The sequence below is a fragment of the Zootoca vivipara genome, chromosome 5 (assembly GCF_965207765.1).
Source record: "Zootoca vivipara chromosome 5, rZooViv2.hap1.1, whole genome shotgun sequence".
NCBI lineage: Eukaryota > Metazoa > Chordata > Lepidosauria > Squamata > Lacertidae > Zootoca > Zootoca vivipara.
This window is the reverse complement of record NC_142588.1, coordinates 69,749,913-69,775,874: the sequence shown is the minus strand read 5'-3', so window position 1 is coordinate 69,775,874 and position 25,962 is coordinate 69,749,913. Positions and strand designations below refer to the sequence as shown.

Below are 25,962 nucleotides of genomic sequence, written 5' to 3'. Positions count from 1 at the left end.
GAGCGTACCATTGGTCGGCATTCCCCGTGTTACGAATGGCAATCTCCATAATTGACGCAACTAAGCTAGGGATAGTTATAGTGCTCCTTCATGTCTACATATGTGCTCATGGGCTCCTAAACTGCCACTCGGCGCTTCTCCACACCAGCAGACAACGTTTGGGTGATGTGAAGAAGTGTGCATGCACACGAAAGCTCATACCTATGACAAACTTAGTTGGTCTCTAAGGTGCTACTGGAAGGATTTTTTTATTTTGTTTTGGGTGATGTCAGTGTGGCTCAGACTCCAATACTTTAAAACGGTGTGTAAACTTAGTGTAAACTAAGATGCTGTTATGAAGAGCAGCATGCAAGCAGTGGCTCGGGCTACAGGAGAAGATGCTACTGCCACAACAATCCCTGCAGCGGAAGTGCCAGTTCTGCGAGCAGTGACAGATGGTGCTGTTGTTGCCTAGGATGGCATTGTGTTAAAATGGGAGGTGCGTTTTGTGAACATTTCCCCTGCTTTGGGTGAACTTGTATACAATAAAAATGTTTGGGGATATCTTTGTAGAGCAAAAAATGCACCGCACATGCTCCTGGCCCTGAGCATCTTTTGAGCGTCTACCTCCTTGGAACAAGGTATTGCAGCAGTACTCTAGGTCTAGGCTGAACCCACTTGGCTGCTGCTTCGACACAATTTTTTCGTTTCTTTTGAAATAGCTTATCTTCATAGCAATAGTATCCTGTAGCCAACCAGATTTGGTTGTATGAAGACATCATTGAGGGCAAGCAGAACTATTTCAGAGGGCATTGCTCTCACGCTGTTGGCCTTCAGCCAGATCTCAAGAACTAATACATGACAGTTTAGAGGAAGAAGGCTGCCTTGAAACAAAACAAAATGGTGCTGAAGCAGCAGGGAACAGCAAACTAGCACAAAAATTAGGTTTTGGAGAAATTTTTGGGCTCCTGTTTCATATCCAAAGTAATCACCGGTGAATATCTGATACAACCCTACATAATATTCCAGTGAAAAGATTTAAAATTCTGGGGCTCAGGTATGCACATTAATTACCTGAAGGCTTTGCACATCAACTTGCATGTTTGAATTAGCCATGGCAGTTGTAGTGTTGCAGAAAGAATTTTAATGTCACCCAGTGTCACTTAGTTTGTCAACCTCATGGTCTGCTAAAGCAGTAATGAGGAACTCAGCCAACTGAAATAAATTGACAGGGTATGTTTAAACTTGGATCAGTCACTTATAAAGTAATGGGTGACGTTAAGGATAGTATGCTCAGTAGTTTGAGTCCCCGAGTCTCCTGGGATGCTAAAAATCTTGCCACATAAGACCAGTGTGTTTCTCTCCTTTTCAATTTAAGACTAACAGTATAGTCTCAACCATATTTATTCAGAAGTAAATTCTGGTGAGATTAATGGAAATTGTGTGTTCTGAGTTGTGACCTTAAATGCCCTTTAAAAGTGTGCAGGGTGAGCTCCCGTTGCTCGGTCCCAGTTCCTGCCAACCTAGCAGTTTGAAAGCACGTCAAAGTGCAAGCAGATAAATAGGTACCGCTCCAGCGGGAAGGTAAATGGCGTTTCCGTGCGCTGCTCTGGTTTGCCAGAAGCGGCTTAGTCATGCTGGCCACATGACCCGGAAGTTGTACTGGCTCCCTCAGCCAGTAAAGCGAGATGAGCACTGCAACCCCAGAGTCATTTGCGACTGGACCTAATGGTCAGGGGTCCCTTTACCTTTATCATGTATGTATCCCAGCGGAACCTGCATTTGTGGGTTGTCATCCTATGGATTTTTAAATTACCCATTACAAGTCCATTAGAGCTGGCTTAACAAGGAATCTGATGTGAACAATTTAAATAAGCTGCTTTCCCGAACAGCATTACTACTTCAGAGAGCATGCTCAGAGTAATAATGTTCATTTTTGTTCCCTTAAAGCAGGCACCCCCAAACTGCGGCCCTCCAGATGTTTTGGCCTACAACTCCCATGATCCCTAGCTAACAGGACCAGTGGTCAGGGATGATGGGAATTGTAGTCCAAAACATCTGGAGGTCCGAAGTTTGGGGATGCCTGCCTTAAGGGAAGTAACATTAGCATTTACCGGTAGTACTTGCTGTGCCATTTTCTTAGGGTGGAAACGATGCACATCTAAGCCCCATTGTATTTCCGCTGTGACCTTTGTATTCAAATCCTAATTTTCAAGACCCATACCAGTCAGGGCTTGCCAGATAAATTTCATTGGTGGCACTGATAGATGTTCTCTGACTATATCTAAAGCTGGACACGGTGGTTCTGGACCTCTGAAGGCAGGATTACGTAACACAAGCAGCCTTGACCTAGAGATTTCATGCTGCTTATACGTTCACCTCAGTGGGATCTTAAAAATGCTATGCGGTCTTATGCAACATGATGTACAGGATATGCCACTACTAGGCTTGAAATGCTCTCTGCTCTTTTGGGAGGAGTGGTGGGGTGAGAATGTAATAAACAACCAAGATTTCTGTTTTAAGAGCATGATTTCTTTTAAGAGATGAAAGAAGTTGCACTTTATGTGTTGCTTTCTATTCAGCCCTTTTCAGTTTTTTAAAAAAGCATCTTTGATTTTGATCACCCCAAACAACTTTTGACGGTCAGTACCAGGATCAAATATTGATGCTGTACTCATGAATGTACTTTTCCATAGAATCTATAAATAGCTGAGTTCTGCAAGCATGAGCTGCATTATCACGTAGCCCTAAACAGTTCCAAGGTGTCCAGTCTGTATTTATTTTTGAAATCAGATGAGCCCAAGAGAGCCACTTTACTCTACAAAACGTACTGTCTTATGTGAACGAGGAGAAATTGTTATAATGGTTTAGACATCTCCAAATAGGTTGCCATCTTTCTGTCCTTGTGGAGCTAGAGTAAAAAGGCTAAGCTTTTGAATGATGAAGGTCACTTTCTGTGGAGCTATATTACTGACTATGTTTTCGAGTTATTTGGTCTTATTCTTTTTAAACAGCCCTATATGTGGTAGGGGTACAATAGAGAGGGGGAAATAAAAAGAAACAATATTAAAAGTCTTTCTGGAAGCATGCAAGCCCAGGTGGTATTTGCTCACAGTTTCTTCATAAGAACAATGGACTTCTGAGTGTGCAGTCAAGTGGATGGATTGCTGCTGCAACATCCCATAAGCTGCTGGTACAGAGATTTTGCTGTATTGGGGCACAGATGGCTAAATAACCTTGCCCTACCCCTGAGGGAAAAAGTTCAACCTCTTTGTGGCGTAGTTTGGGATTATGTCTTATATAGAAGAAAATCTCATGCAAAAATGTGCAGGGTGAATTTGTCTACATCTCGCAGTGAGGGAACCGCCAGAGGCGCTCGGCACTGGACCTCAGTGTCTGGGTTGAATGATGGGGGTGGAGACGCTCCTTTGGGTATACCTATCATAACTCTCTGTTAGTGCTAACTCCTTTAGACTTTCCTCTATTTATCAAGCATATCTTTTGTCATCTTTGACCATCTCTTCTGAATCGCTCCAGTTCACGTGTCAGCTTTCTTAAAATGTAAGCCAAATGTGAGGGCCCATGTGCGCTGAAAGGAGGGGTAAAATGTTTAAAACAAAAGCAAAAACTTGCAAATAGTTATAGTAGCATACTGTGTTTTCTTGGAAGTTTTGACTGGTCCATTAGACTCATTGATTAGGTCATAAGATTGATGGCTGCTGTTTGCTTTTGCTGAATCATACGTGTCTCCAGTAACGTTTGAGCCAGCATGGCAGAAGCCCCCCCCCCGGTGGTTGCAATAGTAAAGGTGGCTAGCATAAGGAGAAAACATATAACCAGTCCCTCTTACATGATCTTCAGATTCAAATATTACCGGACATGTGTAAAGGTAAAGGTAAAGGGACCCCTGACCATTAGGTCCAGTCGTGACCGACTCTGGGGTTGCGGCACTCATCTCATGTTATTGGCCGAGGGAGCCGGCGTACAGCTTCCAGGTCATGTGGCCAGCATGACAAAGCTGCTTCTGGCGAACCAGAGCAGCACATGGAAACGCCGTTTACCTTCCTGCTGTAGTGGTATCTATCTACTTGCACTTTGACGTGCTTTCGAACTGCTAGGTTGGCAGGAGCTGGGACGGAGCAACGGGAGCTCACCCTGTCGCGGGGATTCAAACCGCCGACCTTCTGATTGGCAAGCCCTAAGCTCTGTGGTTTAACCCACAGCACCACCCACGTCCCACACCCGGACATGTGTAGGATTGTGCAAAAGGGTAGATGATAATCACATCGTCCTTAGATGAGCCTTAAACTAATTCAGTGACGCTGTTCTTAGCAAAATAGTGGAGAATAGAATTGCACTGTTGACATCATGGATTCTTTTGCTAATCCCCCTGAAATTTCTATGATAGAGGAGGCTTAGGTCTAAGGTAATGAAGACAGATGAATTGGTAAAAGCAAGTCGTGGCATTACTTGAAGGGTAAGGAAATGATAACTCGGTCAAGGCAGTGTTGCAACCATTCAAAGGGAAATAAAATATATTTAAGTAAGTGAAATTAAGAAATTCTTCACAGCTAAGGTGATACTAAGTCAAATGATTTAAGGTAATAGAGGGGTAATTTTAAAACAAGTCTTCCAATTGTGGATAGAAGGTCTCTGATATATTCCTTAATTTAAGTACTGTATAAGAATGTACAAATCCTTAAGAAAGAATACACACACACACACACACACACACACACACACAGTTTTCATTTTCATTACTGTTCATGACCCAACTGGCAAGATTAGCAATTTTCAAAAGTATTATTCTACAGGATAGCACAAATGCAGTATACATGAGGGAGATATACCAGGAATCCGATTTTAAGTGCTGTAAAACAATTGGATAAATTGCACCATATTTTTAAAAAATAGACTCGGGAGTTCCTGTTTAAGGCTCATCTGCTGCACTACTGTAGGTCTCTATTGTGCTATAAATGATGCTTCAACTGCAGTACAATTAAAAAAGGTGATACATATACCTTTTTAAATGCTTTTCTAATTCCATTATCTGCATCTGAGAAATGGTTTTCTGCTTGACAAATCAGGCATATCATATTTTGTTGGATCATGCAAATGGATTGTATTCAGGTGGGTCCATATACTCATGTGAGACTCTTTACTCCAGTGGAGATATTTGTGAATGGAAGAGGGAGGGAGATGATATTTTGCAAACTCCTCCTTTTTCCTGCAGCCTCCCATGCTGTTCCAAAGGGTCTCCAGACACGTCAAAGAAGCAATTCAGTTAAACACATTGTAAACTCATACTGGGAAATCCATTAGGGAAAGATGGGACTCCACTGCTCCATCTGGTGTCACAGTGTTATATCGCATATACAACACATATAAAACACCATTTTTTTTTAACCAATCTAGCTGAGTCTCAGTTCTCTGAAGCAGATCTGAAGGGGTGCAGGGGGCTAGAAACATAGAAAGTTCCCTTATACTGAGTCAGACCATTGCCCCATCTTGTTCAGCATTAATGGATTGAAGAGCCTTCCTAAAATACAGTGGTACATTGGTTCTCAAATTTAATCCGTTCTGGGAGTACGTCCGACTCCCAAAAGGGTTCGAAAACCAAGGTGTGGCTTCCGATTGGCTGCAGGAGCTTCCTGCACTCATTTGGAAGCCGTGGAAACTGTGTTGGATGTTCGGCGTCCGAAAAACGTCCGCAAACAGGAACACTCGCTTGCGGGTTTGCGGTGTTTGGGAGCCGATTTGTTTGGGAGCCAAACCGTTTGACTACCAAGGTACCACTGTAAAGGATACAACTGAACACATAGGATTGTCCCTATGTGTTTACTGTTGCCACATGCTGCTATGAAACATATAGGGCTATAGGTTCTGGATACTGTTTTGCATTCATATCACAGAAGTGAGGATTTTGATGTGTAAGTTGCATAAATTCCCTTATGAAATGACATGACCTGTGCCTCTTGGACTAAATGTTCGGATAATTTAACTGGGTTTTGCACTCACCTGACTCTCATGACAGAGTTATTTGCAATTTAAACACATCACAAATGCATTTAAATAATATTTTGAGAGAAAATACATATTTAAATAGTGCTGAGGAAAAATGCACATTTTAAATGACATATTTACATATTTTGAGAGGATTTTTTAATATAAAAATTGCAGATTAATGCAGAAATGGGATGGAATGAAATTATGGGTAAAAGCTTATGACAGTGGCATGGACTGGATATAAGGATTTGTCTTTCCCTAATACCTGCTGCCGTCTGCTGTATTTTTCTAAGTCACTATCAAAACACTTGTCCTTATGACGGGAACAATATGAGTGAAGGGAAGAATCACACCCGTTATGGAAATTACTGGGGGTATAATGTACATTCTGTGAACATAAAAAGGGTCTTTCTGGATCAGGCCAATGAGCCATCTAGTCGAGTATCCTGTTTTCATAGTGGCCAGCCGGATGCCACAATGGCAAACATGTAATCAGGATCCAAGGATAAGAGCACTCTCGCCTCCTGCGGTTTCCAGCAACTGGCATTAAGAAGCATTACTGCCTTCACCTGTCGAGGGAGAGCATAGGCATTATGGCTAGTAGCCACTGGTATCCTTATCCCCTATGAATTTGTCCAGTCCTCTTTTAAAGAAATCGAAATTGGTGGCCACCACTGCCTCCTATGGGAGCAAGTTCCATAGTGCAGAGAGAGGAGAGGGAGGGAAAGTTCTGTTTCAGAGGTCCAGCTCTGAGGGCCTTCTGGCGGTCCCCTCTGTGCGAGAAGTGAGGTTACAGGGAACCAGGCAGAAGGCCTTTTCGGTGGTGGCGCCCGCCCTGTGGAACGCCCTCCCATCAGATGTCAAATAAATAAATAAATAACTATCTGACTTTTAGAAGACATCTGAAGGCAACCCTGTTTAGGGAAGTTTTTAATGTTTGATTTTTTTAACGTGTTTTTAATATTCTGTTGGGAGCCGCCCAGAGTGGCAGAACTGCCTAGATGTATTTTTATACATCTAGGGACTTTATGGTGAAGACTGGGTAAGGAATCCAGTAGTAGTAGTAAAGGTAAAGGTAAAAGGACCCCTGACCATTAGGTCCAGTCGTGACCGACTCTGGGGTTGCGGCGCTCATCTCGCGTTATTGGCCGAGGGAGCCGGCGTACAGCTTCCAGGTCATGTGGCCAGCATGACAAAGCCACTTCTGGTGAACCAGAGCAGCACATGGAAACGTTGTTTACCTTCCCGGTGGAGTGGTACCTGTTTATCTACTTGCACTTTAACGTGCTTTCGAACTGCTAGGTTGTCAGAAGCCGGGACCGAGCAATGGGAGCTCACCCCGTTGCGGGGATTCAAACCGCTGCTTCTGATTGGCAAGCCCTAGGCTCTGTGGTTTAACTCACAGCGCCACCCACGTCCCACAGTAGTAGTAAGGCTTAGGTGACTTAGGTGCTAAATAAATACAGATCAAAGGACTGATGTATCACTGAGCAAAGAAACATGGCAGTGAGCTACTGAGTGCTTCCTGTGGAATAAGCACCTTTGTAGATCTGATCTTGGATGTCCCAATTTCTGGACAATTGTGTTTGTAAATCTCTGTGATGCAGGATAAATTTAGATGATATCCTTCATAAAAACCAGTGTTGCTCAGCGTCAGAATGTTCAAGGGGGTCCAAAATTGTTTTTGGGAAAGCTCATGAGCTATGAAGAAAAAACTGGATGAAAAAATTGCACAGCTTAACTTGAGATTTGGTTGTTTTTTTAATGAATGGATTTATGTATGCTAGTCCCTCAGATGTAGGCCATTGTGCTTTGGTTCTCAGTTAAATGGAACATTTCTTGAGGCACTTTTTGCTGCTTCACTGGAGTAAGGGAAATGGTTTATGTGCATCTATTACATTTGCTGGCAGTTTTTTTTTATTTCATTTCATGGAATATTCAAAACTCGTAGAAGTGGGAGCACAGCCTGGAAAGAGCCCAGAGTAATTGTCATATGCAGCTAAAATTGATGATTTAAATTATCTCATGGGATGTCGATCTTACACTGGATTAAGTTAGTTATTTTAGTTATTAACAATCTTCAGTTATGTACTAGGAAGCTGATTAATTAATGCTTATCGTAAAAGGCACCATGATTAGGTTAGCAAGCTCAGTTGCACACACATGGGTGTTTCAAGGCAGCTGTAATATATATGTTTCACTGACATTCATGCAGCAATTGCAGTTGTCATCTATAATGTGTAGCTGCTCCAAATAATGTTTGGTTTAATACAATGCCAGTATTTTCCTTAAAGTACAATCTATTGTACTCAGAAGTCAGCCACACTAAGTTCAAGCTGAAGATCAATATGTATAGGATTGCAGTCTAAGAGGGTTTTTGTGTGCAGTGAAATATAGGCAGGTTGCAAGATACAACATATGTCTATTGGAAAATGAACCTCTATTTATGGATGGAGATGGACCGAGATAGTTACTCTCTTTGATATACAGGCAACAGCTGATTTACGCATGTCCAATGGACCAGTTAGACAGAAATGACTGGGGAGGGGGGAGGAACAGAGGGTGGGGCAGGGGCATAACAGGGTGGAGTGGGCTTATGTGTGCTTCGCTGTTGTGCACAATGACCCAAAACGCAACCCTCGTGCACATTAGGGGGCACCTCCCTGTACAAGGGAGAGGTGATGGGTGATGTTGATCCCGAAGTGGTTTATCATCATCAGCATCACCATCAAATTTGTATATCACCCTTCATCAGAAGATCCCAGGGCAGTTCACAACAGAAAAGTACAAAATGATAATCAGCCAAAGGCCTGGTTGAAGAGAAACGTATTTGCTTGGCGCCTAAAGATATGTGATGAAGGCATCAGGCTCCCTGGGGAAAACTTTCCACAAACGGAGCCACTGCAGAGAAGGCCTGTTCTCATGTTGCTGCTCTTGGGACCTCTTGCGAAGGAAGCACATGAAGAAGGGCGTCAGATGATTGCAGGGTCAGTCCTGAGCCATTCAAGGCTTTATAAAACCAGTACTTTGAACTGGGGCCGGAAACTACCGTATTTTTCCCGTCTGTAAGACGCCCCCATGTATAAGACACGCCCTATTTTTGAGGACTCAGATTTAAGAGATGTATCCATGTATAAGACACCCCCTAATTTTTGACATTAATTTTTAGGAAAAAAACCTAGTCTTATACATGGAAAAATACGGTAATTGGCAGGAAGTACAGTTGGATCAGGATCAGTAGGACTGGAACCACTGCAAAGCGGTGCTACCCACCCCAACTCAGGAAGCTGCTCCAGAAGGATACCATGGTTGATGGTCTTGAAAGCCACCGAGAGGTCAAGGAGAATTAATAAGGACACATTTCCCGCCTTTCTTCCAACAGGCGTCATCATACAAGGTGACCAAAGCAGTTTCTGTGCCAAAACCGGGCCTAAACCCTGATTGAAACGGATCTAGAAAATCAGTTTCCTTCAAGAGTGGCTGAATCTGGTTCACAACCACCCGCTCAAGAACCTTGCCCAAGAAGGGGAGACCCTCAGCAGCCTCAGCTTTCCCTAGCTCCAGTCAGTCTGGGCCCTGCCCTCCTGGACCAGGTGGAAGAGCCTACAAGCCAGGCATCAGGGCCCCCAGGATTCACAGCCAAGATGGTTGAGAGCAGTGATGGCCAAATATTACAGGTTGGCGGTATGTTCAGATCATATTTACTTCTTGATAAACAATGCAGGCAGAAATTCAATACATACTTTCCTTGCAGGGAGACGTAACCATGTTTCAAGGTTACAGCTGCCATATAGCTTTCAAGGAGACTCAATAAAAAAGTTTGAGAAGATGACTGGTGTCCTGTTCTCAGTATGCCTTTTTAAACCAGTAACTCTGTAATAGTTGTGAAGGCATAGTTCAGGCATAGGCAAACTCTGGCCCTCCGATGTTTGGGACTACAACTCCCATCATCCCTAGCTAACAGGACCAGTGGTCAGGGATGATGGGAATTGGAGTCCCAAAACAGCTGGAGGACCAAGTTTGGCCACCACTGGTTTAGAGCATTGTTGATTATTTTTATTTTATTTTACATATGTAGAATTCCTAGTTCTTTGTTAATGCAGAGAATTCCTACTTCTTTGTTAGGAGATACAGTGGTACCTCGGGTTACAGACGCTTCAGGTTACAGATGCTTCGGGTTACAAACTCCGCTAACCCAGAAATAGTACCTCACCTCAGGTTAAGAACTTTGCTTCAGGATGAGAACAGAAATCACGCCGTGGTGGCGGCAGTGGCAGTGGGAGGCCCCATTAGCTAAAGTGGTGCTTCAGGTTAAGAACAGTTTCAGGTTAAGAACAGACCTCCAGAACGAATTAAGTTCCACTATATGGATTATTTAATAGCGCTGCAGCAGCAAGGGAGTTTGCAGCATTGCACCTCTTCTTTACCATTGCTGCACTGATTACCTGCCTTTCTCTCACACCTGCTGAGAGGCAAAATTGAACTAGCTGGCTAAAACAGGAAGGGGAGCGGAATGGACCAGAGGGATGGCAGAGCTTTTAAAAAGGCTGACTGACCATACATTTTTATAGGAAGGTTTGGCAGAAGGATTTTTTAAAAAATTGATTTAGACTGGTCGTCATTACTCACAGGCAGAAATGGCTTTATAGTTGGTGTGTGTGTGGTTTATGTAATAGTAATGCTGGTTACTCTCTCTTGTTTGGTGGTTTTTTTTGGGGGGGGGGTTTAGCCAAACCCCAAACCCCACATTGAAGTGATGGAGGTAGCACTGATGTGACCCACTTTAGGTTGGGAGTTGTGGATTCTGACTCATCAGCTGAAGGCCAGGAGCTCAAAGAAAAATAACTTGAGAGTATTGGTTTACTACCTATTTACATCTTTTTTTCATTTTATTAAAAATAGAAAGGGAGTGGGTTCACTTAAGACTTTTGGACATGCTTATTGGTGATGGATCGGGGTGCTCTGAGGTATTGGCTCCCCCTTTTCCCTGCACGTTCTGTTGTCCCCCCCCAAAAGTATGTGGTTGTGAGTGTTGGCCAGGCATCCTCAAACTGCAGCCCTTCAGATGTTTTGGCCTACAACTCCCATGATCCCTAGCTAACAGGACCAGTGGTCGGGGAAGATGGGAATTGTAGTCTAAAACATCTGGAGGGCCGGAGTTTGGGGATGCCTGGTGTTGGCAGTCCCTTTGGAGCAGTGGAACTGCAAGAGCACTGACAAAAATTGTATGCCCTCACCCAGTTTTCATTCATGGAAACTCCATTGGATTCAAGTCCCTTCCATTCTGGAAAGGGATCCTTTTGTGACTACCGGTAGCAGAACATCTCTGGCTCCAAGTCAGTGTGAATACCTAGAGAAAATTGCTATAGGCAATGTAATTGTACTTTACTCTTTCTTTTTTTGCATTCTGTCCACCTTGGAAAAAGAACTTCTTGTGCAGTGTAAGGTCACATTGGTGTGCATTTGTCTGCAAACCTCATATTAATTGGTGTGAAACTTGTCTTGTGATTCTTCCCCCATCCCAGTTCTTGCTTTGTCAGCTAGATTCTGCAGCTGCCACCTTGTACCACCGTATCTATTAAGTAGAACATGCAAGATGACAGTCAGATGACCCAGGGATAAATTCAGAAACAGATAACAACAGAGCACATGCTACGTCTATTTGCACTTCTGAAAAACTGAGATTGTTACGTAGCTGGACTATATGAACATGATTTGCTAATACATTTTGCTCAAAGTGTCTCACAAGCCATGCCTTTTGCATATACTAGTGTGACATTGCCCGCTTAGAAATGTTTTGAAAAAAAAGTCTAAGCAATGTTTCTAAATGAACTGAGCTTTGTAATTGACTTGCTAGTTTGCTGGCATTGTGCACAAAGCCAGCCCTGCAAATAAACTAGTAGCCCAAATATTTTTAAACTATGCCGCCTGCCCCATACTTACCTACACATCAGTAACTTGTCGCAAATCTGTGTCCTAAAGGAACTGAAAACCCAGAAACGTCAGTCTCAGAATACATTTCAGTAGCTTCTCTGCTTGGTTGCATGGAGGCTGTGCATGACCAGGTGAATGGATTACAAGTCTGGACTAGATAAAGAATAAATAATCTTGGCACATGTTCATTTTACCAATGCCCTCCCCCCCCCCTCAAGTAAGTGAAGAGGTATGAATTAGAAGGATATGCTCTTTGTACCCTAGCAGACATTTAACTAAAGAGAGGGCACCGTTGTGCTTTATCAGCTAGTAATTTCCCCCCCTTTCCAGTAGGCTTTTGCCTGCTAAGGTCATTTTTACCTGAGATCACTGCCACTGTTGCTTTTAAGTGAATTTTCTCTGTTGTATACTATACATATTGGTTCCCCCCCTTTTTGTATTTTAACATTTTTTTATTGTATTGTAATTTTAAATAGTTGTAAGCTGCTCTGAGTGGTGCAAGGTGACAAGAAGGGCAGGGTTGTGTGTGTGATGCTTGAAATGCATTTATCGAGTATTTGGTCTACTTAAATTTGTGAAACGACAGGGAGTGATATATAGGCCATGAGTATTTTATCATTCTCATGACGAAAGGTGATGCGTTGGAGGGACAAAAACGTAAGAAAAGCCTTGCTGGATCAGGCCACATGCCAACCAGATGCCTTTGGGAAGCTGTAAGCATGACCTAAGTGAGGCTTCTTGAACCTAACTGTAAGCATGACCCATACTCTCTCCACTTGTGATAACCAGCAACAGGCATTCAGAGACCTGCTGCCTCTGACTATGAAGGTAGAACATAGCCCTCATGGCTAGTAGCCACTGGTGGTCTTATCCTCTGTGAATTTGACTAATCCTCTTTTGCGTGTTCAGACCCAGAGACCCCCCCCCTAAATAAATTCACACTCGACTCAAATTTTGGTTGGGTTTTTGGCAGAATTTAGGCCACAACTTTATTGATTACAGCAAGTGAGTGGTTGCATAGGCTCTGGTTCGACTAGCTCCCTGCACCCTTGCAGATAGCGCTGACCCAAGGCACCAGCATAGGGCAGTCAAGGGTGAACCACCTGGATAGGCGGAAAGCTGGGAACAGGCTATGTCCATCACAAGGATGTCCTCCTGGACTCAGGCAAGGGCACAACCCCCTCATGACCAAACCATTTGAGTCCCTGGATTCCTTTAACGGAATACCCTTCACATAGGGATGGCGAGAGCGCTCTCCCATCCCTATCACCTGAACCAGTGCCTATCCGCAACCTTACAAGTTGTGACGATTTGCTACGCAGCAGGTGAAACCCAAATGGCAACAGCCAATCAGCCAAGTGGGGAAAATTCCTGCCGTGCCCCTGTCCCAACAACAGACGGCACACGACGGCATAGCAGGGTGAAGCACAACAAAGCCCTAAAAGTAGGGAGAGGTGGGTGGGTGTTCCAAATGCATGCACTGAAAGAGGAAGCTCTAGGTCACATGCATGGGTATATATAGGTCCCTCGATCCGTTTGAACTGCACCCCATTGTCCAGATTGAACCCAACATCGAGGGACCTACCAATCGGGTGTTGTGGCTGACCAATCTTACCCACCCACAACACAGGTGGTTGGTCTCCAGGTCTCACCGCAACACGTGCCCTCTTTGAGGGAGGACCCGATTTGAAGCCATCCAGGAAATAGGATAGAGACTTGTGCATGATTCAACTGTTACTTAATAACTGATTTGTGTTGATAATAAACTGCTCAGGGGAATATGTGATTAATGCACAGCCATGCCAAAACAGGACACTGGGTCATGTGACTTTGGAGGAGCATTGGGGTGCTACGTGGAAAGGAAGAAGGATGGCAAAGCAGTATGGAGAAGGTGGGGGATGCATAGCAGCTGGTAGAAATCCTCAGAAATGAGGCTGCCTTGTACTAAGCAGCAATGGCAGAAATTGTAATATTTGAGAGAAGTACAGCTTATTATGAGGAGGCTTTAGGTGGACTGCCTAAGCATATTATACCCTGTAAAGATCTGCAGCTCTTACATGGATAAATAACATTACTCACTTTTTTCATATTCCAACAGATCGTTTTCTTTCTGTAAAATTTAATTATTTTCTCCTTAGCCTCCTCCTTAAGGTCCATAGCCAGGCATAATATTTCCTAATGTTAGCATTTCTGTTGAAATATTATTTATCAAGGCTTGTGAAATGCCCTGGTTCAAGAAGCCTCATCATAAGGACGTTAATGATAGAAGTTTACAAAGTTTTCATGCTTATGAGATGAAAGCTGCTACTTTCTGAATCTGAATTTATCTGCAAATTACCAAACCTGTTTCTGCTCACTGTGATTTTGTTTTTTTTAAAATACTGTGGTACCTCGGGTTAAGAACTTAATTCATTCTGGAGGTCTGTTCTTAACCTGAAACTGTTCTTAACCTGAGGCACCACTTTAGCTAAGGGGCCTTCCACTGCCGCCACGCGGCTACCGCGCGATTTCTGTTCTCATCCTGACGTGAAGTTCTTAACCCAAGGTACTACTTCTGGGTTAGCAGAGTCTGTAACCTGAAGCGTCTGTAACCCGAGGTACCACTGTAAATAAAGCAAAAGGAATACCCTATTGGAGTCCTTACTGGATTATGATAAAAAGACAGAAGCAAACCATCTTCATAAGTCTGGATTAGATCTCCTTTAACATTTTTTGCTTGTTTGTTTTCTGCATAGCAATTACATGGTCTCCAGAACATTAAAGACAATGGCATCTGCTTGAACATTGCAAATTTGAACCTTAAAATCCCTTAAAAGAGATCTCACGTACACAGAAGCAAAGTTGCAATGTTGAACTGTTGAATTAGACTTTGGTTTCTAATACATACTTGTGCTGACTGAAGCTCATTCATCAAGAGTTCCATTTATTTATTTATTTCAAAAAATCCTTGCGGTGATAGAACGATTGAAAGGAGGGAAAGCTTTCGCCTTTGATGTGAGTATGGAGAATGGATTGAGAGAGAGAGAGAGAGATTAGGATACATGTATGTGGATCCTACACAATGGGAGAAAGTGGGGGACGGTACCAAAATAAAGAAATAGGTGAGATGATTTATAATGGTGCACTGAAAACACTTTCTTTATTAATTAGTCCCAGTGTGTTTTTAGAGCTCTTCCTTAGGGATACGGTGCCCTATATTCTAAACATTACTAGTGAAATTGCTACACTATTTAGAATGGAGTACATAGATGAAGGGTTTTCTTGAAGTGTGTACTGGTGTTGATTCCACAAGAGGGATCAAGTGCATAGCTGCCAAGTTATCCCCTTTTTAAAGGGATTTTCCATTATGCTGAATAGGCTTCCTCACGAGAAAAGGGAAAACTTGGCAGCTATGATCAAGTGGCTTCATGACCTGTAAAAACATAGATGAATCAGCTAAATGTACAAGCAACATCTATTATCCTTTCCGCTCTAAAAACAGCTTTTTTTTAAAAAAATAGATTTTTAAACCATAGCAGTACTTTCCACAGAAACAAATACGAAATTTAGACATTGTTTCATCAGCACCAGTTTTGAAAATGAAATGCAACACAAGGCCATTATTTATTTATTGAATTTCACGCCAGGCAAGGCCGTAACTAGGGGCTAGGAGGGTAGCGTATCAGTGATTGGGTAGAGTCATATCAGAAATATCACTGTGACCCTCAGTTAACCCAGCCAAGAGCGAGAGCGAAGGATACCTAGATGATTTTTCCTTTGGTTCATACAACCAGCACACGACATTTTAAGACATTGAAACCTTCCTAATAGCACACGATTCCACAGCATTCCTTTCTTAGGACTTTTCTACCTACCTTAGCCAAATCTTTGTTTGTTACTTTGGCTTATGACACCCACCAGAATATGGCAACTGATTCACTGTGAACAAAGAACCATATGCAGTTTCTAATGCAGAGCCTTTGAAGTCCTTTAGGCTACATAATGAATATTAGTCAACTACCATTAGTGGTTGAACATGCAAATTGGTTGAACATGTTGTGGTATTAATTGATTCATTATATTGTTTCTCTTCAGTTTGTTTCAGATCCATGTGCCAGCAATCCCTGTCACCATGGCAACTGCAGCAGCAACGACGCTGGTGGATATCTCTGTGTTTGTAATGAAGGCTACGAAGGTACAAACTGTGAGCACTCGCTTTACAGTCCTCCCGTCTCTGGGTGGACAGAGTCAGAGGCACCAACCCCAAACAGGCCAGTATTGGCCACTGTTGAACCTGACATGGTCTTGCCGCGGTCGCAAGCAACAGTGACGCTGCCTACATGGGAGCCAAAGGAAGGTCAGAAAGTTGTGGATCTAAAATGGAACGAAGTAGAGGTAAGACCTTTTATTTCAACAAAAAACATGCCAAGTCGTTTCGGAAGTTGCTTATAAATGACTTTTCAAATGGAAAGAGTGAGGAGTAGCATAGAAAGTAGCATAGAAAGCACCTTCTAATTTAATTCATTTTAATGATCAGGACACTACCAAACGAATGGTTGTTAAGTTATGTATATATAAATTCCTTGGAATGTTTTGTTGCATGATATGAAGTGCAGAGTCTTGCTAAGCAAGTGATGGGCTAGGAGTCAAGCAACTTAATGCTCACAATGCCATATGGGTGCAAAGAGAGTGATTGGGACCAAGGGAAAGAGAAAATGCCATCCTACAGAAAATGCACACAGCTCTGATTGTTATTTGTATTGTAAAGGCCTGTAGCTGATTCAAGTCCAATACATACCCAAGATCTTGTACCTGATTTCAGTCCAGTATGTATAGAGGTTTTTCAAAAAGCAAATTAAAGGAAACCCAGTGAAATTATCCTACCCCATTCTTAAATCTCTCCCTTGGTATAACCCAGGCACCCCCAAACTTCAGCCCTCCAGATGTTTTGGACTACATCTTCCCCGACCACTGGTCCTGTTAGTGAGGGATCATGGGAGTTGTAGGCCAAAACATCTGGAGGGCCGCAGTTTGGGGATGTCTGGTATAACCTAACCATACCACATAGAGCAGTGGCTCCCAATTAGCTAAGTACTGCCCCGCCCCCGGTCTCCATTTTTTCAAAAGTTAAGCCATGGACCTCCTACTTTTGAAAATGTGCTTTTGGGTGCCACAATCTGTACCGTATTGCTACTACACCTGCAATCTGATTGATCAGCTAGTTTTGTAAAATCGCTTTTTGAGTAGATGGGGACTTTGGTAATCTTCCATAATATGGTGCTCCAAGACAGGAGTGAGCCAGCAGTAAATCACACCAAGCAAGTTGGAGTTAGCTCTTGATTAGCAAGGGTGGGTTCTGCAAAGGAGTGTCGGACCTAATGAGCACAGCATCTCTGGCAGGTCTTGCATTACATGAAGCAGTTGCTGAGACTGAAGGTCCTCGCCTCCCCACAGGGTCCCCTCCTCTCCAGGGTTTCCCCCAAGCATTCTGAGACGGTGCTTGTGTGAAGCTAACTTCTCCTCTGCCCTCTTTATGCCTCTCTTGGTTCTGGGAGACAGGGGGAGGGGAGCTCATTGCAGCAGGAGAGGGAGACACCCATGCCTCTTGGGCTCCCTCTTCTCCTGCTTCAGCTTCTGCCCCTGATTCTCTGCCACAAACATTCCCTCCACCCACTCACTAAGCCCAGTTACCTCTTCAGATTCCCGACACCTCCTTCAAGGCTTAGAATTATAGATTGATTGTAGAGTTGGAAGGGACCCTGAGGATGATCAAGTCCAATCCCCTGCAATGCAGGAATATGCAGCTGTCCCATACGGGGATCGAACCTACAACCTTGGTGTTATTCACACCGTGCTCTAACCAGCTGAGCTATCCCTTCTCCCTTCTCTCCCTCTGACCACTCATCATCATCCCACCACCAGTCCCCTGGCTCTGAGCCTTCTTTCCTTAGGGATTCCCCAGCTGGTTCCTCATGCCATCCTCTGCATCCAACTAGTCCATGACACCCAGTGCGAGGTCAAAATTTTGTGTCCCCAAATGGATCTTCTCAATTATGGATCTTCTCAATTTTGCACCCCCCTTGGCTCAGCACCCTGTGCAGGGGAACCATCCGCATGCCCTAAATACAGTGCTGTTCAGAGGAACAAACTTTTGCCTGAAAACCTGCATTGCAATGAGATGCACTCATAGGTCATGGATTTATTTTGTTGGCAGGTTCTCTTGGCTCCATTTTTTCCCTGGTAGAAAGCTTTCTGTCGCTGGGAAAATGATAACAGGCTTCTTTGTTGCTGGGATCAGGTGGCAGAGCATTGCTATCTGTGATTTGTTGAAACTCTATGCGATAGTAAGCGTAGCTGAGAGATGCTATCAGCTGTTCCTGCTACAGTTCCTGAAATCCCATGAGCTTCTATTACCTGCTGTTAAAAGGGCCGTGCTGCAATCTCATTGGTATCTAGCGTATTACAATGTGAAAATCCATTTATGCTTTTCTAAAGGACTGACTGATATCTTATAAAGGCAAAGTTAAAGTTTAAAGGCAATCTGTTAAAGCACAGAACTTCAGACATTCTTTTTTTAAAGGTAATATTTCAGGTGAAAATAGTAGTTTCCTGTAGGTAAGTAAAAGAGAGAGAGAGGGAGAGAGAGAGGGAGAGATATGAATTATATTCACTCAGTTTCTATCACATCTATCTTGGCCCTTAGACCAGAGGTGGAGAGCCACTTTCAGTTAGCAGGGCAGATGTAGAAGTGACCAGTCCTCCGCAGGCCACATTTACAAGTGGGTGAGGTCAGTTCTGTGACAGCATATGTCAGACATGGACTGCCATGACAGGCGTATGGCAACAAATTTGAACTGCATCAAAGGCAAGTCACACCTCAAAGGAAAAAGTTGGGGTAGACCATGCTCCTGATGGTTCTTTTTCAGCCGTATCTTCCATTCAGGGCTGTTTCCATTTGTTAATGAACGTGCACTGCATTGCAGCTGGGAATGCACAGAAAGGTTTCTACTTGTTCCTTTGCAGCTGCAGGTTCATCTGTCACATGGTATCAGGTGAGTGACTGGTGGGCATTGGCTGGCCAGATGGCCATGCTGGCCAAATTGGGAAGGCTGGCAAACCTAAGTAGGCCCATGGGGTGGAGGTTCTCCATCATTCCCTTAAACTGTAAGACTTTGTGCAATTATGTTGGTGAATACCATTTTCAGTTTTTCTGTGTATTATTTTTCCTGTTTATATAGCATTGGGCGTATGAAAAGTCCTGATAAATACTCTTTCCCCCCCTTCCAGATAATCCCTGATGTGGCTTGTGGCAATGCTAGCTCCAATAATTCTGGTGGGGGGCGCCTAATCTCTTTTGAAGTTCCACAGAACACATCTATAAAGTAAGAAATTGCTGCACTTTAGAATTATTATACAGATGTGCTTAAAGCAATTTTCATTGTCGAACTCATTACTCTCGGGTGTTTTATCCAGGAGTGGTAACAAGTAGGGTTTTTTTTTTTAAAAAAAACCCACTGTTGGATCAGAACATTTGAATACCCTGCTTTATTTTTGAGGTGGGGGGGGGGGGTGAGCAAGTGTTCTACTGCTATCAGCGCTGCAAGATAAGAATATGTTGGAGGTAACAAGAAAATTCACAGAAATTTAGGGAGCAAGCTTCATGGTATCTCTGATGTAACTGATAATAGAAGACTCCTTGCTCACCCCCAGATTAAATTGCTCCTATTAAATACTAAAAATAATTGTTGCTACTCCCTTGTCCCTGTTATCCCTCCTCCTGCTGATGTCAGAAGATTCTCACTTCTGGGGAAGAGGGGAAGAGGTTGGTGGTAACAGAAAGTAGATGGCTCTCTCCCAGACAGAAAAGAGCCAGTGTGGTGTAGTGGTTAGAGCTCTGGACTAGAACCTGTGAGGCCAGGGTTCAAATTGCCACTTGGCCATGCAGCTTACTGGGTGACCTTGAGCTAGTCACTGCCTCTCAGCCTAACCTACCTCACAGGGTTTATTTTGAGAATAAAACGAGGAGGAGGAGGAGAACCACGAGCTCCTTAGCGGGAGTTAAACACAGTGAATGAATGGATGTCTTTGCGGGGTCCCTTCTCACCTGCAAATTACATGTTCTACTTCTATAAGAGGAAAGGAGGTGAGCAGGTTACAGAAGGCATCATTTCTAGTCAGGGATCATAGGGTTTGTAGTTAGTCAAAAGAGGGAAAAGAAGAGGGGATCAAGTCCCATATACCCAGCAGTAAAGGACACAGTCCATGGAGAATTATCCCATCTGTCCCCTCCTTTCCCAAGATAAGGGGTTTTTGTTTGTTTTGTTTTGGGAAGGGGGAAAAGGTGATGGAGGCAAGGTGCATTGTTAGAATTTGCTTGAAGTGGCTAGATCCGATACGAATTAAGTCCTACCTATTTGAGCAGGTGGATTTCACATTTTAGAGATTCTGCTTCTTGAGTACTTGTCCCACCTTTAATTCTAACTGTGTTTGCAACAGAACCTTCCAAAATACTCATTGATGCACTCATTGTTGTGGAAAAAGTAGAGGAGGAAGGTGAAGTGAAAGAGACAGAGAGCAAAGACCCATTGAAATTGAGGGGAATGATTTGATCAAGAATGTCTACAAAGCCCACTTGGCTTGAAAAGGCCTATGGGTGATGAAAGAAAGATCAGTCTGGAGAGGGAAGAATGATGAAGAGCAAAAACATTATTTTCACTTTTTTAAAACAAACAAACAAACAAAACAAAAACAAACAAACATTCTTTTCACAAGTGGGAAATTTGACTTTCAGGAAACCTAACAACAATGCAGATGAAGAGTGATTGCTTTTTATAAAAAAAACCCATAAACTCTAAATATTTGCATTCAAGCCAAAACAGTATGATTTAATTAAAGCTGTGTTCTTAATCTGCTGTGATTGAGTGACTGTGGATATTACTGTTGCATACTATTGCTACTCCGGAAAAGATGGGCCATTAATCTTTCTGCTCCTCAGAAAGTAATTAATTAATTATTAATTGACAACTAGGGACTTAAATGGAAACATTTGTCAAATTTAGCCCTCTTTCCTTCCTCTCTGGCTCTCTTGCCTACAGTCCTCATACTTCCAAAGCTTCCTTAACTTATTCATTAATTTCCTAAAAATAGCATACGGTCCTTCTGTACTTAGCCTGATGTGACTTCTCCCAGATTCTCCCCTTCTTTCTACTTGGCGCGTGGAATTCATTGTAGTGCTAAGGAGATCTCTCTGTCGGTGCAAGCCTTGCGGCTTCCTCCTCTCCCTGAGTGCTGTTCCAGGGCATCTTTTGACTCCCCCGATCCAATTTGGGGGTAGGGAGGAAGGTTTAAGACTCAATATGTTGGCTGCCACATTGGTTGAAACCTGCCCCACCCTGGCCTTCTCCTTCATCGTCCAGGCCTTTGCTGCCTCTTTCCCCTGAAGATTCTGAAGGCCAGAATACATGTTACACCATCCATGCTGCTTTTAAAGAGTGCACCTCAACTGGCCATAACTATTTTGAAGAAAAACACACAGCTGCAGGGCCTTAAACTGGAATGTGGTCCAGCAACAGTTGCATGTTGAGTATCCACATTTTACTGTACACAGTCTGTGAGACTGCCTACATAGACTGGCAGTGGTTCTCCAGGGTTTCAGACAGGATTCTCTCCCAGCCCTTACATGGAGATTCTGGGAATTGGACCTTGGAGCTTCTGCATGCAGCGCTGATGCTGTACCATTGAGCTATGGTCCTTCTTGCGTAATCTGCCCCTGGAGGTTTGGTTTACTGCAGATAGCACCTTTTGGGGGAAAGTAGAAGCTGCCAGAGGGCACTTTGCACCTGGAAACTGATGCAGCTGGACCCTGATCCAGTTGAAGTGTGAACGATGGAACATGTAGTTCGGTACTAATTCTCAAATAATCTCCCATTGTCCCCCTCTTCTGTCAGCCTTTGCTTTAGCTCCTTATGCTGTTTGTTCATTCAGCTCCTTTACCTTTGTCTATTTACCAGTAGCACCTCACTCATTCATTTTTTATGTTACACTTATTTCTCAGTCTTCTTCAGAGGAGCTCAGGGCAGCTTAAAGCATCTAACCGCTTCCAACAGCCAAGAACCCTGTGTGGTAGGTTAGGGTGAGAGACAGTGATGGGTCCAAAATCACCCAATGAGCTTCCTGGCTGAGTGGGGATACGAGCCCTGTTTTCTGAGCTAGTCCCAGCACTTTAACCACCCTCTCACTCTCTCAGTTGAAAGAAACCTTCCTGTGGTGGACGTTTTAAATAGTCCAATGCCCACACAAATGGGCCTAAGATTAGAGCTGGCCTAGTTAATTCCCTTCCATTGGCTGGAACAGGAAGAAACATAAACAAAAGAATAAACTGGGTGGTTCGCCACCCTATGAGCAAGCAAAGCTTTGGAGGCAGCAGCTACTCCTCTGTAGAACTTTCTCCTGCCTCCAAGTAGGTTGATTGCTCTGTTAATATTTGCTTTGGTCTTCATCCTGACCTCTTTCAGGAGTCAAATGCTTGGGGAAATACATTACAAATACTTGTTGCATCAAGTTAGCCATCTTTTGATTCTGGATCATTATTGCCCTTTTATATTATCGAGTGATATACTATATGCTCAGACCTTCTTCTTTTTTTAATTCCATGTGTTTTGACTCTTCTTTTCCTCTCTTTAGCATAAGACAAGATGCCACAGCTTCCCTTATCTTGTTATGGAAGGTCACAACAGAAAGATTCAAGCAGTGCTCGCTTATAGATGCCACAAGTGTTACTCTTCTCCAAGCAATGGGTGGACTTGTCCTGACAGAGGAAATGCTTGTGTTAGGAAACAACTATTTCATTGGTGAGTTTAGATAACACTGTAGATTTCATATCCCACCTTTTGATCTACTCAGGATGTCTAAGATGGATTTCAATACAAATTAAAATAAGTATACACTAAAGCAATTTAAAAAACAGCACTAGCTGTCATCAAAAAGCTGTAGGCTGAATTCCTTGAGCATCCCTTACAGACAAGGTGCATCATCTAAAGTTACAAATCCAAGTTATTTATGTTTATGCCAGTTCAAGGTGGTTTTTTTAAAAAAATCATGTTTTCTTTCTTAAATCCTTTCGCTCCCATATCAGTTTTTATTTGTGAAAGTAACATGGGCCGGAAACACATTGTCGAGCTCTACTGCAGGTTATAAGGGTGGTCTTCTGTCTGACTCGTGGTCTGGGGGTGCTGCCTTCGGAATTTGAAGTTTGTTCCAAAGCTTGGAACCTGTGTACCTAATTTGCAGTACAGTACCTGTGTACCTTTTACTCCAACAGATAAAGTGAAGTCCTAAGAGGAAACTGTAGCTATTTCTGCTGACTATCAAAAGTCAGCATACCTGTAATATTAGCTATGAAGGTCATGGTTGCTGTGGTAGGCTGTGTTGTTGAAAATGAGTTCAGGTTATGGGTTCATACTATTCCTTAATCTCAGCCTATTGTGGCTCCCTCTCTGTTCGTTTATCCTCCTTTGCATGCTGCAGTATGGAGTTATGCACACATCAGCAAAGGGGGAAGAAGGCGGCTGCAGAAACTCTCATACGGCAGAGAACTAGAGCAACCTTTCAACATAGGAACTCATGGTATCTTTTAAAGTCCAGGAATAGCACAACCTGATTCAGGAACACAACCCTCTGACCATATAATACTGCAGTTACTCTACAGTTTTGGATTGGATTCCCCACATCATATCTCTGCCCTCCTCCAAAAAATGCACATAAAGATGGCAATGAATGAAAAAAACATATATTTTTCCTTAGCACAAATGATTTTTGAAAAGCATTTTGCAAGATTCTAACAGTAATTAGTTGATTGTGTCGGAAGAGATTTTATTAGCTACTTTTAATCTTTTCCCTCATTGAAATGAGGAAGATGCAAGAGATTAATGCAGTTTTTTCTTTGATCATTGGCCTACATCATCTACTGCTGCAAAATTTAACCTTTTCAGTCTGATAACTCTCTTGCAAGTTCTTCCAAATAATTCTCATGTGCCAAACACAAACCATTCAAGGAAGCAAATTATTTGCTTTAGTAGTGCCTCTTGGTATCTAATTAACTAAATTAGCAATTGCTTAAAGATGCTCAAACACCACTGCAAGAAATTCAACAGGCGTCTGCGCCAAGATGGTAATTAGCCAATCAAGTGATTCAGTGCACAAACAGTATCTGTGTAGGAAATAATGTACTGCATCTAGAAATTACCAACAAGCATCTTCTGATCTGGTCATGCAGCCTGAACATGTGTATATAACCCAGCTAGGCTACCCATACTGTAGTTTCTGGTTCATTGGTTTTCATAACGACAACTTTTGGGCCATAAATGTTTACAGCAAATTAATATTTACATGTGGACTTAGGAAAAGAAGGAAGGAGACCACAAATGCGAACAAGGTTATTATTACACACACACACACACACACACACACACACACACACATATATATATGTATATATGTATGTATGTATATATGTAATTATTTTTATTAAGGATTTTCTTGGGTTACAAAGGTAGTGCAATGTCTCATCTTTTTCCTCCCATGTATCATTTTTACACATCAATTTTACTTATTGAGACATTATGAGGAAGGAGGGAAAGGGATGGGTGGGATGGGGAGTTGGGTGTGGTGGATTGCCGATGTTTCTGTTTACTTGATATGTGTAGGGGTTCGGGGTCCTTTGTGCAGTATATTTTGTACAAGACCTGAATAGTGCCTTATCAGAAGATTAGGCTGTCAAAAAAATAGTTATGACTATGCAGTGCTTTAAGTTTTAAAGATATGTATCTGGCTGCACATGTCTTCAGACGAGGTAGCTTTTTTCAGTTCAGGAAGTCATAGCAATATGTTGTCACAATCTGGTGGTGATAGGTGCACATATCTCTAGCTAGATGGAAGATTGCAAACAGTTTTGCATTGGACGAATTATGCGTCTCCAGAGCTATATGTGAATAGCTTTATAAGAGAAGTAGGAGTTGTGCTTAACGGGGGTTTGGGAGCAGCCACAACTCAGTGGAAGAGAGCATTCTTGCATGCTGAAGGTCCTATATGAGATTTTTGGAATTTCAAGGTGTGGGTGGAAAACACCCCTGTCTGAAATCCTGGCAAGCCGCTGAGATGATACTTCAGAAATGGACCAATAAGCTTGACTTGCTGAAAGCAAGACATGCTGGGTCTGGTTATTTACTATTTATAACAAATACTTATATACCTCTATTCAAACTCTTCTTCATAAAAAACATTAAAGCAGTACATAAAACCATACAATAAAAACATACTGTCAAAGGTTCTTGTGACTACTCTAGAGTAACAATGCTCCGCATGCTTGTCTTTCAGCAGTTTTTATTAGTGCAGGCTATTTACAGTGAGCTGGGTATGTACAACATGTCTGCTCAGTCCGATGCAGAATCCGGCACTGAACCGCCCCTTGACTTCCTCCAACATAAGAGTCTTGGGACAGCAAACCTCCTTCCCCTCCTTCTCCTGTGTAATTCCGGAACCGGAGGAAAGGGTCTACGCTCCATGTTTTCCTTCTCCCTCCTTTCCCCCCCTCTCTCTTCCTCCCTCCTGTGTAGCAGGGGCTCTCCCATGCTGCCAGAGCCCTGGCCCTCTCTCCCCACTTCCTGACTGCTTTCCTCAGCGTCCTCGCTGCCATTGCTGCTTGGGGAGGAACTGCTTCTGATGAGGGGGGAAAGTTCTCTATACTCTGTTCCCCTTACACATACGTTTAAAATCAGAGATCATACAGAAGGATACGTTCCTAATTGCCATCATAAGCTTGCGGCGTAGGAAAGTTTTCAACAGGTGCTTAAAGGTTAAAACAGAAGATGCCCTCCTAACATTGAGGTCCAGCTCCGAGGGCCTTCTGGCGATTCCCTCACTGTGAGAAGTGAGGTTACAGAGAACCAGGCAGAGGGCCTTTTCGGTAGTGGTGCCTGCCCTGTAGAATGCCCTCCCATCAGATGTCAAGGAAATAAACAACTATCTGACTTTCAGAAGACATCCCTGTTTAGGGAAGTTTTAAAT

General features: G+C 43.0%; 1 protein-coding gene across 1 annotated transcript in view; it reads left to right on the top strand.

The window, feature by feature from the left end:
• DNER (delta/notch like EGF repeat containing) overlaps window positions 1-25,962 on the top strand; it is a 105,540-nt gene that overhangs the window by 35,610 nt on the left and 43,968 nt on the right. The window contains exons 2-4 of the mRNA XM_035134007.3: window positions 15,994-16,293; window positions 19,186-19,280; window positions 22,582-22,748. Coding sequence (XP_034989898.3) covers window positions 15,994-16,293; window positions 19,186-19,280; window positions 22,582-22,748 — 562 coding nt within the window. The remainder of the gene's footprint in view (window positions 1-15,993; window positions 16,294-19,185; window positions 19,281-22,581; window positions 22,749-25,962) is intronic.